Here is a 13,459-nt window from a genome sequence, read left to right as displayed (position 1 = left end):
TGTGTTTAGCTGATAAATAAAATACCTATGTTGTAGCAGTATGGTGCCCAACGGCTCAGTAAATGAAGTGGCACGTGACCATTGGTTGACGCATGCAACATCTGAGCAGGGGGAACACGACCAAAGACTGAGTCATCTAATTTATACTTTGCCATGAAGCCATCTTCTGTGTATGGGACACATGTAATGATGACAGATAAAGAAGTCCCATACCGAGACCTATAAGCAGCCCAATTTCTACAAAAACCTTTGGTGCCGGCCTGGTATAGGTGTATTTAGTATTGCCTGTCCTCCAGTAGGTCTCTCGTCCTCTGTGAAACACCTGGGCTCAGTGGCAGCAGGTCGATATGCTCTCTACCTGTTCTTTGAGCAGTCCATGGTGTGGGTGTTACTGCTCCGTCTGCTCTGCTACTCTGCCTTGTTCCTCAACCGCTACTTCAGCAGCCGAGGAATCTTCCTCTCCGCCACCATCCTCATCTATCTACTCATGGGGTAATGAATAATTAACTCCATCTATAGTTAATGCTGTATGATAGGCATTGGTGCTGGCACCATCCTCCACTTAACTGTTTTCTCATATTGTTTTCTTACAGAGAGCTACATATGATTGACACAGTGACCTGGCATAAATTAGAGGTAAATGTCCTGCAAAGACCATATTTGTCACAAAATCGGAACTTATTTTCCCGAATTTCTATAAAGCATTACATTTGACAACACACTTTAATATATTGAATGATTGGATGGCAAGGCAGTGTGAGACAAGTATGATTTTATAGTTTCAGCCACAGGCATCCTCCTGTAGCATTGAATTTGAGACCTTACTGATGGAACCACTGTGCATGCTTTGCCTGTCATCTGCAATTCCCCAGGTTCTCAGATGGTGGTGGCCATGAAGGGCATTTCTCTGGCTTTTGACCTGGACAGAGGCACCATGCCTGCTGTTCCCAATCCTCTGGAGTTCACAGGCTACATTCTCTTTGTGGGCACTGTCATCTTTGGGCCCTGGGTCAGCTACTCAAGCTACGAAGAGGCCATTGAGAGCCACAAGCTGGTAAGCCATAGCTGAAGAGGTGAAAAAATGTGTTCTCAGTGAACTTGTTGAAAGAAAGCTAACTAGATGCCTGGATAGTACCTGAGTTTACGTTTCGCATATAGGCTTATAACATATTGGTCCATATTTACTAATTGTTTGTGATTGTGCAAAAAGATGACACCACTTTTCACTATATTTAGATCAATATAGCTGCTTAAGTCAAAATGGCTGCTAAAATCTGTCATTTTTTACATGGTCTTTCTGTCCCCTAGAGTTTGACCTGGCTCCAGAAGTTTTCAGTGAGCTGGGTCAAATGCCAGGTGTGCTTGGTGATATCCAACTGCATCGCCCCATACCTCTTCCCCTACTTCATTCCAATCCACGGGGGCGGAGGACTGCGCACGTGAGTGCACATTTCTCTGAGCAATTCCTTGGTCATGCCATCTCTGTCAGGGCTGTTTCGACATGAGAATGTAGAACAACTTTGTTAGTGATTTCCATTTTATTTTACTTTCTCTGCTTCCAAGAGGCACAAAAGTAAGGTAAGGGTTATCGTGACAAAGAAAGTTCTTTAGACAAACACTGGGCGTAGTTAAGTCCTAGCCTAGTAGATCGCACTTCAAGATGGCGTCAGTGCATAATGCTGAAATGAGAAAAGGCTAAAAACAGTATCTTAGAGCTATCTTGTCTGTTTTTCCCCTGTGTGCAGGTGGCTCCACGCCTATGAGAATGCTGTATCCTTCCACTTCAGTAACTACTTTGTTGGCCACCTTAGCGAAAGTACAACTGTGCTAGCAGGAGTAGGTTTTACTGAAGACAATGACAATGTTAAATGGTGAGTTCAATACATAAAATCTATGGTTCAGTCAGTATATTATCAATTTGCCCTTTTAACTAAGGGTATGTTTATAATTGCAATATTGTGATTGGATAGTAACGCAATGTGTATGTGCCTATTGTAATATTAGTTTAGGGCAGTAATGTGAAAATAATGTGTGTGCTTGCATGTGCATATCCATGCATGTACAAAATGTGTTTTTAGGGATCTGAAAGTGGTTAAGCCTCTCAATGTGGAGTTGTCCAGGTCCATGGTGCTAGTGGTGACCTCCTGGAACATCCCCATGTCTCGCTGGCTCAACATATGTAAGCATTATTACAACTCAATTTATTATAAACAGACTAGAGGTCGACCAATTTATTTTTCAACGCCGATACAGATTATTGGAGGACCAAAAAAAGATTCATCGGATGATTTTTATTTATTTATATGTGTGTGTGTAATAATGACAATTACAACAAATTAAAAGTGTTCATTCAGTATTAACTTAATATAATACATCAATAAAGATCAATTTAGCCTCAAATAAATAATGAATGTTTGGTTTAAATAATGCAAGAACAGTGTTGGAGAAGAAAGTAAAAATGCAATATGTGCCATGTAAAAAAGCTAACGCTTAAGCTCCTTGCTCAGAACATGAGAACATATGAAAGCTGGTGGTTCCTTTTAACATGAGTCTTCAATATTCCCAGTTAAGAAGTTTTAGGTTGTAGTCCTATAATAACTATTTCTCTCTATACCATTTGTATTTCATATACCTTTGACTATTGGATGTTCTTATAGGCACTATAGTATTTCCAGCCTAATCTCGGGAGTTGATAGGCTTGAAATCATAAACAGCACTGTGCTTCAAGCATTGCGAAGAGCTGCTGGCAAACGCAGGAAAGTGCTGTTTGAATGAATGCTTACGAGCCTGCTGCTGCCTACCACTGCTCAGTCAGACTGCTCTATCAAATATCAAATCATAGACTTAGTTATAATATAATAAACACACAGAAATACGAGACTTAGGTCATTAATATGGTAAAATCCGGAAACTATCATTTCAAAAACAAAATGTTTATTCTTTCAGTGAAATACGGAACCGTTACGTATTTTATCGAATGGGTGGCATCCATAAGTCTAAATATTGCTGTTACATTGCACAACCTTCAATGTTATGTAATAATTATGTAAAATTCTGGCAAATTAATTACGGTCTTTGTTAGGAAGAAATGGTATTCACACAGACCTCAACGAGCCAGGCGGCATATACCCTGACTATGCTTTCGCAGAACGCATGAAAGGTAACACAATTTCCCTAGTTAATATTGCCTGCTAACATGAATTTCTTTTAACTAAATATGCAGGTTTAAAAATATACTCTTGTGTATTGATTTTAAGAAAGGCATTGATGTTTATGGTTAGGTACATTGGTGCAACGACAGTGTTTTTTTCGTGAATGCGCTTGGTAAATCGTCACCCGTTTGGCGAAGTAGGCTGTGATTCGATGATAAATTAACAGGCACCGCATTGAGTATTTGCAACGCAGGACAAGCTAGTTAAACTAGTAATATCATCAACCATATGTAGTTAACTAGTGATTATGTTAAGATAAGTTTAATGCTAGCTAGCAACTTACCTTGGCTCCTTGCTGCACTCACGTAACAGGTGGTCAGCCTGCCACGCAATCTCCTCGTGGAGTTGTCGTGGCAATTTCCTGTATTACCAAATGAGGAGAGTTACAAACCACACACCAGTCAGAGTTATACTTAAACTTCATCTTTAATAATATGAGCTTTACAATAGCCCTTTGAATAGCCCTTACAATAGCCCTTCCCTACAGAAGAATACAAAGATTTTTTTTATAGCCAAGATACACCCCTCTCAACTTACATGACGAACCACAGATCTTAGGAACAGTTCACAAAGAAAGACTTTTACTTGAGAGAGGAGTATCTCATAGCCAGATAGCGTTCGCTATAAATTATCGTTCACTTTGGTCTCTAAGACGAGGTTCTAATCTCGTTCCTGGTACTTCATAGTACAAAAACATTACCTCATCCAAGGCATAACTCAATTGTCAACTCTAGATACTCCCATCTCAAGTAAACCCCATCTTGACTCCACTCCTGGACAAGCTCACTGAGGGGAGTGACTTGCGCACAGACATAGAGGAGACAAGTAATTGGTTCCCCCTTAATCACGCCATCTCTTCACATGGTTTAACAGATACATTCACCAATGAAGACAATGTTCCATCCTGTCCTCTTCCCTTTCTGATATTCTGCATAGCACCAGAGACATGTAAAAGACAAGCCTGACCTCTCCCCTCTCTGGGCCCCAAATGACTGAGCCCCAGCTAAGAAAAAAGTGCAACTGCAAACACCTATAGTCCAAAAGGATACATTCTAATGACAAGTATCTCGCATAAGCATATTATGCAGATAAAACATCTTATTTATCTATGTTACCCAACTAATTCTGATTCATCCGCCACAGAGTGCAATGTAATTGGCCATAATCGGCGTCCAAAAATGCCCATTACCTATTGTTATGAAAACTGGAAATCGGCCCGAATTAATCGGCCATGCCGATTTAATTGGTCGGCCTCTAGATTAGATAGAAATGTTAAAACTATAGGCCCTGTTTAACCAAACCAGGTTAGAATGTTTTTGCGATATTAAAATGTCAACTGTTTACTGTGTCTTTCCCCCATTTTGTTATACAGATGTTTTCAAAATGCGTTGAAACTTGGCACATTTCCTTCCATCATTGTGACTTACACAGCCAGTGCCTTGCTACATGTGAGTATGAGTCAACCAACTCAGTGAATTCATCTTACGTGATGACTCAAAGGTCACCATCGCACTTGAATACTGCTCTGTGTTTTTAGTAAGATTTTATCCGATTTTGAAAATGTCCCTGCCTGATCCCTCTGGCTGAAGCCAAAGTGAAGTGTTGGTTGAGCTGCTTCCTCTGTTGTGAAGCCAATCTGACATTTTGTTTCTTCTAGGGCCTGAGTTTCCATCTTGGGGCCGTGCTGCTGTCTCTGGGCTTCATCACTTATGGTAAAGTTACTTCTCCTGTTCCACATATCTGCTTTTCACATTCACCTGCTCACTGGTTTTGCATTGGCATCACCTTAGTTGTCTTGCCATCTTCTGTCAGTTCTGAGGGAGAGGCTGGCAGCCATTTTTAGTGCCTGTATCCTGTCCAAACAGTGTCCCACCGATTGTCGCCATCAGTACCAGAAGGTACATGCTTGTCACATCCAGGACTGTTTAACACCCATGTTTGTATTTCATATTTTGACTGCATTCCATAAGAGACCCTATTGTTAATTGCATATTCAAATCAAAATTTATTTGCAACATGTGCTAAATACAACAAGTGTAGACTTGACCGTGACATGCTTACTTACAAGCCCTTAACCAACAGTGCAGTTCAAGAAGAAAAAAGATTTACAAAGTAGGCTATAATAAAAAGTAATACAATAAGAATAACAATAACGAGGCTATAATAAGGGGGCACCGGTACCGAGTCAGTGTGCAGGGGTACAGGCTAGTTGAGGTAATCTGTACATGTAGGTGGGGGCAAAGTGACTATGCATAGGTAACAAACAGCGAGTAGCAGCAGTGGGCGGGGGGTGTCAATGTAAATTTTCCGGTGGCAATTTTTATAAATTGTTCAACAGTCTAATGGCTTGGGGGTAGAAGCTGTTGAGGATCCTTTTGATCCTAGACTTGCTGCTCTGTTGCCGTGTGGTAGCAGAGAAAACGGTCTATAACTTGGGTGACTGGAGTCTCTGACAAATTTATGGGCTTTCCTTTGACACTGCCTATTATATAGGTCCTGGATGGCAGGAAGCTTGGCCCCAGTGGTGTACTGGGCCGTTCGCACTACCCTCTGTAGCGCCTTACGGTCAGATGCCGAGCAGTTGCCATACCAGGCGGTGATGCAACCGGTCAGGATGCTCTCGATGGTGCAGCTGTAGAACCTTTTGAGGATCTGGGGGCCCATGCCAAATCTTTTCAGTCTCATGAGGGGGAAAAGGTTTTGTCGGGCCCTCTTCACGACTGTCTTGGTATGTTTGGACCATGATAGTTTGTTGGTGATGTGGACACCCAACGAAGTTGTGTTTGTCACATCCAGGACTTTGGAGTCGTGTTTGGCCACGCAGTCGTGGGTGAACAGGGAATACAGGAGGGGACTAAGTACACACCCCTGAGGGGCTCCAGTGTTAAGGATCAGCATAGCAGACATGTTGTTGCCTACTCTTACCACCTGGGGGCGGCCCGTCAGGAACTCCAGGATCCAGTTGCAGAGGGAGGTGTTTAGTCTCAGAGTCCTTAGCTTAGTGATGAGCTTTGTGGGCACTATGGTGTTGAACGCTGAGCTGTAGTCGATGAACAGCATTCTCACATGGGTGTTTTTTTTGTCCAGGTGAGAAAGGTCGGTGTGGAGTGCGATTGAGATCGCGTCATCTGTGGATCTGTTGGGGCGGTATGCGAATTGGAGTGGGTCTAGGGTTTCCCGGGAGGATGCTGTTGTGAGCCATGACCATCCTTTCAAAGCACTTCATGGCTACCGACGTGAGTGCCACGGGGCGGTAATCATTTAGGCCGGTTACCTTCGCTTCCTTGGGCACAGGGACTATGGTGGTCTGCTTGAAACATGTAGGTATAACAGACTCGGTCAGGGAGAGGTTGAAAATGTCAGTGAAGACACTTGACAGTTGGTCCGCGCATGCTTTGCGTACACGTCCTGGTAATCCTTCTGGCCCAGCGGCTTTGTGAATGTTGAGCTGTTTAAAGGTTTTGTTCACATTGGCTACTGAGAGCGTGACCATACAGTCATCCAGAACAGCAGGTGCTCTCGTGCATGCTTCAATATTGCTTGCCTCGAAGCGAGCATAAAAGGCATTTAGCTCGTCTGGTAGGGTTGCGTCACTGGGCAGCTCGCGTCTGGGTTTCCCGTTGTAGTCCGTAATAGTTTTCAAGCCCTTCCACGTCCGACGAGCGTCAGAGCCGGTGTAGTAGGATTCAATCTTAATTCTGTATTGACACTTTGCTTGTTTGATGGTTCGTCTGAGGGATTAGTCTCCCGCTCCTTGAAAGCGGCAGCTCTAGCCTTTAGCTCGATGCGGATGTTGCCTGTAATCCATGGCTTCTGGTTGGGATATGTACGTACAGTCACTGTGGGGACGACGTCATCGATGCACTTATTGATGAAGCCGATAACTGAGGTGGTGTATTCCTCAATGCCATTGGATGAATCCTGGAACATATTCCAGTCTGTGCTAGCAAAACAGTCCTGTAGTGTAGCATCCGCGTCATCTGACCACTTCCGTATTGAGCGAGTCACTGGTACTTCCTGCTTTAGTTTTTGCTTGTAAGCAGGATTCAGGAGGATAGAATTGTGGTCAGATTTGCCAAATGGAGGGCGGGGGACAGCTTTGTATGCATCTGTGTGGAGTTTTTTTGTTCCCTGGTTGCACGTGGCATGCTGGTAAAACTGATTTTAAGTTTGCCTGCATTAAACTCCCCGGCCACTAGGAGCACCGCTTCTGGTAAGAATTTTCTTCTTTGCTTATGGCCTTATAGAGTTGGTTGAGAGCGGTCTTAGTGCCAGCTTCGCTTTATGGTGGTAAATAGACGGCTACGAGTAATACAGATGAGAACTCTCTTGGTAGATTGTGTGGTCGACAGCTTATCATAAGGTACTCTACCTCAGGCGAGCAATACCTTGACTTCTTTAATATTAGACATTGCGCACCAGCTTTTATTGACAAAAAGACACACACCCCTACCCCTCGTCTTACCAGAGGTAGCGTCTCTGTTCTGCCGGGGCATTGAAAATTCTGCCAGCTCTATATTGTCAGTTTATTTGTTCAGCCACGTCTTGGTGAAACATAAGATGTTACAGTTTAATGTCCCGTTGGTAGGATAATCTTAATAGTAGGTCATCAATTTTATTTTCTAACAATTGCACGTTAGCAAGGAGAATGGAAGGCATTCGCTTGCCTCCGGATTCTCAGAAGGATCCCCGATCTACGTCCCCTTTTCCGGCGTCTTTTCTTCACGCAAAAGGCGTGGATCTGGGCCTGTTCCATTGAAAGCAGGATATCCTTCTCGTCGGACTTGTTAAAGAAAAAAGTTTCTTCCAGTCCGCGATGAGTAATCGCTTTTCTGATGTCCAGAAGTTATTTTCGGTCATAAGAGACGGCAGCAACAAAATTATGTACACAAGTTAAAAAAATAAGTTACAGAAAACACAAAAAAATAACAAATTGCACAATTGGTTTGGAGAATGTAAAACGTCAGCCGTATTCTTCGGCACCATCGTATCACTTATATTGAATTGGTCCAAGTGGGGGGAGTGAGCTAGCTAGTGCACATAGCATGGAGAAAGTTGGGGATTCAGTACACTGCCCTGGTGTAGTGAATGGTCTGCTTCTCTTGTAGGAGCTATGGGTGTATGGGATCAACATGCCCTTCAGTGCCATGGCCATCTTCCATCTGACATACCTTGGCTCCCTGTTAGACGCTGACATAGAAAACTTGGCTGCAGAGGAGGTAAGACACACCAAAGAACTGCTACTGCTGCCTGGGGCCAAGTTAACGGAGAACATAATAATTAACAGTGAACTGCATGAATGTATTACTCATACAAATGTACTCACCATTGTCGTCCTCTTCCTCCTCAGGGTTATGTGGCCAACCACACCATTCAGAAGTGGTCAGAGTTGAGCTGGGCCAGCCACTGGCTGGTCTTCGCCTGCTGGTTATTCTACCGCCTCATTCAGTGATCTCATTTGACAGAAGGCCTGGACTGTACAGAAGACTGGTTCAAAAAGAACCCTTAGCTCACGGGTGGGCCATCTTACCTGGTATGGGCTGGTGTGGGTGAAGACTTAATGGACACGGAGTAGCTTAGTGTGGGGCCAGGATGATTGTCCCACTCCATCATGATTGGAAGAATGCTGCTTTGTTTACCGGGGTCTTGCTGTATTCGTTTGTTTGGTAAACACTAAAGAACCAGTCAATCACTAGTTCAATGTTATGATGTATCACACTGTTGAGATTGAGAACCAGCGGTAGGCTGAAGATTCATCAGTGGTTTCTGTAAAGGCTACTGTTCTTTCAGGGCTTTGTAGTTTGATCACACACAATGTTATAGGAATATATATGTGTCTGTGTATATCAGTAGCACAATGAAATATATATTTTTTCATTATACAGTATATTTGGCCAGTGATGTTTATATAATACATTATGTTCTCAATGGAGGTACTTTTTTCTACTGTATCTGTTTTTCTACTAAAGGCAATTTTTTGAATAAATGAAGGATTTATTTGATGATGGGTGGTGAAACACACCTCCTAGTTGCAGCATTTATTCATCAAGGCTCAGGCAGATTGCATAGTATTGGACAGTCTTTTGCTGCAAATTGAATAATTTAAAACTCCACATGAATATTATGGTTAGTATATCGAGAAGATGAAGCTGCACTGCAGAAATGGCTCTGCCAAAATTTGATTAGTTCACCTAATTTCAGGTTGTGACAAAACAAGCACATATAGCGTAGATAATCATTGTACCATCTAAACCGCTGTGAAATATCTTCCATAACCAATTTTTTTTAGTTTTCAGCTGTTTGATGCTTGTGTACAAAACTGAAAGTAAAAGATGCAAAAACGAAAGACAGAAGCATAGAAATAAAACAGTTCTACAGCTTCTTAGACTTTCTTTCAATGAGAAGGACAGATCTATAACTCACATTTCTGTGAATTTGGTCGGGTTGCCCAAAATATTACATATTGCAGCTTTAATCTTAAGTATTTAAAAGAGTACTATGCTTATAACAATTAAGTGTCACGCACAAAGACTATTTACTATAATTTCTTGTCTCAGACAATATTTTCACCACGTAGCTTGTTTGGTCCCCCTCATGGTCAGTTCAGAAACAACAGAAGTTGACACATTCCAGAGTGGACTTGGCTCCCTACCTGTCGGTTTCCTGTGTTTAGCCAATCATTACTCACTGCTATCGGAAAGGAATCGTTCAGACAATGATGCCACCTCAACACGGAACTGACAAGACACTCACCAAGTGTCCGTCTTCGGAGAACAGAAAAACAATCAGTCTTTCTATAGGAGGTCAGTTTGTTCAAATTTAATTGTCCCTCCTAAAATGTGACGGATATCTGGTTTTATAGAAAGCCTACTCTGGATTCTGTTCTATTCATAAGTCTGGCGTGTGTGATGTTTGTTGGTAGTAGGAACTGTACTCCCTGAGAAGATGAGAGGAGACAATTGCAGCTGGTTAGGAGCAGAGATCCCACTGTCATGGGAGTTGTTCAGTGGTAAGACCAGCATTTATGCATTCACAAAAACTATATGGGTTATGTTATTGACTGGCAAGAGATTACTTTATTTATTTTTGTTCATTGGATCTGACACCTTAGTGTGATAGGTCTGTGCTTGAAGGCACCAGAAAGTGAAAAAATGCCCAAAACTGCGCAATGCTTTTTTTAATGCTTTGTCTATGTGCAATATTAGTGTTTGCCGTCTTAGATTCTGAGTAATAACTTAGTCATCCTCTGCTACACCAGCCCTCCTAGTCTGTGTTGTATATGATCTGTCCCACCACTAGTCCATGTATTGTGTGTTTGTCCTCAGTGGTTAAGGATGAGCTCTGGTTGTTTATCATTCCTGCCGGTTTTGCTGTGATCATTCTGGCCCTGTTCCTAGAAGAGGTGGGCTTCTTCCTGCGTCATGTGCCCTCCTCCAGACGCCGGTGCCTCTACCTGTGGATACTGGGCATGTACCCGGTAAAGGGACACCTCCTTTTTGCCACACATGTTTTTTAAAATCGGATAAGTATTTGTAAATTTTGTCCAACTTCACTCATTCTCTTTCGGTCAGGTCTTTGGCTTAACCTCCATCATTGCGCTGTATGTTCCTCGCTCCTCCTCACTTTGTAATTTCATAGCTTCTCTGTAAGTATCGAGTACAACCAATTTTTCACCATCACTATGTTTGCGTACAAACTTAAAGTTGACGGAAACATTATTCACGTCATTCTGTGCTAAAACCTCCAGTAAAACAAACTAGCTCTTCGTCTGTCTGTTTCTCTCTCTCAAGGTACCACTCAATCACTCTGCTAAAGTTTATGGGGCTCATCACAGACTTCTTTGGGGGAAAGGCCCGCATGCTGGAGATCTTAGCTGGAGAGCAGGTGTCTCCAGATCCATTCCCATGTTGCTGCTGCTGTTGCCTCCCTATGATAGCGATCAACAGGTACTTTACCAATGGATGTCCTCCTCCCCAGTGTGCACATCTATATCGCGATAATGTTAGATTCATAAGATATTGCCGTACCGTGATAATGATATACACAATATATTGCTGTAGCTGCCCCATATCGCAATATTGGTAAATGCACAATATAGTTGCCATTATCGGCTGTATCGTATTAATGATAAATACACAATATATCGCCGTAATCGCCCCACCCCACTACCCCTCCATAGGACCAGCCTGGGATGGATGATGGCTGCTGTGCTTCAACTGTCAGTGGTCAGAACCATCCTGTTCTTTGTCACTCTGGTCCTCTGGACAGATGAGCAGTATGACTATGGACATGTGAGTGGCAAGCATATACTGCAAGACATATTTGCATTATAACCATTCTCTGTTCGTCCTTAATTTAACCAGGTGAGTCCGTGGTTAATAAGTCAATGAGTTAATTATACAAGTAGATGCTGCTATTTGTTAAACCATACCCTTGTCATTTTTCACAGGTGGATTCTGTCAATCCCAATGTGTACGTGAATGCCATCATAAGCGTGTCTACCTTCCTGTCTTTCTATGGCCACTTGCTGTTTTACAAGGCCACCAAAAAGGCTCTGCCTGGCTATGGGCTGAGGGCCAAGTTTGTCTGTATCATTGTAGTGTTGGTGCTGTGTGGCCTTCAGAATGGAATCCTGGAGACCATGGGGGCCCTGGAGGTGGTGCCCTGCTCCCCTCCCTTCTCTGTTCTCATGCGTTCCCAGTGTAAGTGCACCATGATGGAATTTATCCCCCATACATCTCCCTCCCAATATCATCTCCATGTCAATATTGTAACAGTGGAGAGAAATGCATATTAGGAAATTATCAATGTGACATGTATTGGTGGTAACCTCATCTTTTTTATTCTCTTCCTCTCTCAGTAATTTACCACTACTCTGTGATTGTGGAGATGTTCTGCATATGCCTCTTTGCCCGCCACACGTTCCGTAAGGTGGAGCCCAGTCCGGAGGAGGCCTTTGGGTTGGAGGAGAGGCCCCACAGAGGCATACTGGAGAAGGCAGTTCAGACTGAGGACGTGGTGCCACTCAGGGAGAACCCCTGGCCTGGCTGGTGTGGCGCTGGTGTCTCCAATCCCGACTATAACAGTGACAGCAGTGAGGACAGCCTCTGTAAGATCGAACACGCCTCCCTGGATCGCTTCCCTTTCCCTCTTCAACTCAGACGTCAAAAGATGATGCTAGAGAAGGTAACTGATGAAAGTGCCACTTTGGAGCTGTCCAAGCTGACTGTTACTGCTGACATCAACTTTGCGGAGTCTAGGAATGTTACTGTTGTATGACAATATGGAATGGACTGTCCTGGAATCTCCTAACGGGAGAGCAACATGGGTCCCCTCCAGGAAATGGAAGAGAGACACCACACTGCTTGAGTACCTTGCCCAGTTTTTATTTTTATGTATATTGACTGAGATCATGCATTTATTCATTCCTCAGCTGAATGAAGATGGTAGCTAATGGTGTGGTAGGATATTTTTTTTCTACCCATAATGCTTGCCTACATTTTATATCGAGCATGCTCAGTACATTTTGTTTTGCAATGTTATCTCAAAAAGCCAATACATTTTTTTTAAAGCCTATTGCACAATACTTTCAGAGGTATTCATCAGTCTCTCATGCCTTCTCTCAAAACTTACAACAAACCTTTGGAGTTTGAAATGAATTTGATTACCTTAATGGGTACATTTCATGTAATATTGAATACAAAGTAAACACTAATAGAATCTGTTCCTTGGAGTAGATGGTATTTGCTCCATGAGCTTCTCAAACCACACACACAATACGCCTCTGGCCTAGCCTTCCCTCTGAAGTGCATTGATACCAAAGATAGGTCTCATATTGTAAACTACAACAAAAAAATATTTTAAGTAGTTAACTCTGGCTCAGTGCTTGACTTGTACCGGCACTTCAAATTTTTGGGAATTGCATACCGGATCTGCATTGAATAGCAATAGTGTACCACAGTATGAGTCATAATACCCATATCCACGGGAAGTAGGGGTGCTGAGGGTGCCCCCCCCCACTATGATAACATTTGCAGAACCCCTATTCACCAAACTAAACTCAGCAAAAAAGAAACGTCCCTTTTTCAGGACCCTGTCTTTCAAAGATAATTTGTAAAAATACAAATAACTTCACAGATCTTGATTTTTAAAGGGTTTAAACACTGTTTCCCATGCTTGTTCAATGAACCATAAACAATTAATGAACATGCATCTGTGGAACAGTTGTTAAGACACTAACAGTTTAC

At 42.7% G+C, this 13,459-nt stretch overlaps 1 protein-coding gene across 1 annotated transcript; it reads left to right on the top strand.

The window, feature by feature from the left end:
* Nucleotides 1–299: 299 nt before the first annotated feature.
* LOC120058959 (protein-serine O-palmitoleoyltransferase porcupine-like) lies at nucleotides 300–8,696 on the top strand. The gene is made up of 11 exons (XM_039007715.1): nucleotides 300–492; nucleotides 594–635; nucleotides 871–1,054; nucleotides 1,309–1,439; nucleotides 1,746–1,871; nucleotides 2,079–2,176; nucleotides 4,581–4,660; nucleotides 4,870–4,924; nucleotides 5,025–5,110; nucleotides 8,321–8,431; nucleotides 8,563–8,696. The coding sequence occupies exons 1-11, from the start codon at nucleotides 377–379 to the stop codon at nucleotides 8,662–8,664; spliced, it is 1,131 nt and encodes a 376-aa protein (XP_038863643.1). The 5' UTR covers nucleotides 300–376; the 3' UTR covers nucleotides 8,665–8,696.
* Nucleotides 8,697–13,459: the final 4,763 nt, after the last annotated feature.

This window comes from Salvelinus namaycush, chromosome 14 (assembly GCF_016432855.1).
Source record: "Salvelinus namaycush isolate Seneca chromosome 14, SaNama_1.0, whole genome shotgun sequence".
Lineage (NCBI taxonomy): Eukaryota > Metazoa > Chordata > Actinopteri > Salmoniformes > Salmonidae > Salvelinus > Salvelinus namaycush.
Note: the sequence above shows the minus strand (reverse complement) of the source record. Positions and strands in the feature narration are given on the sequence as shown.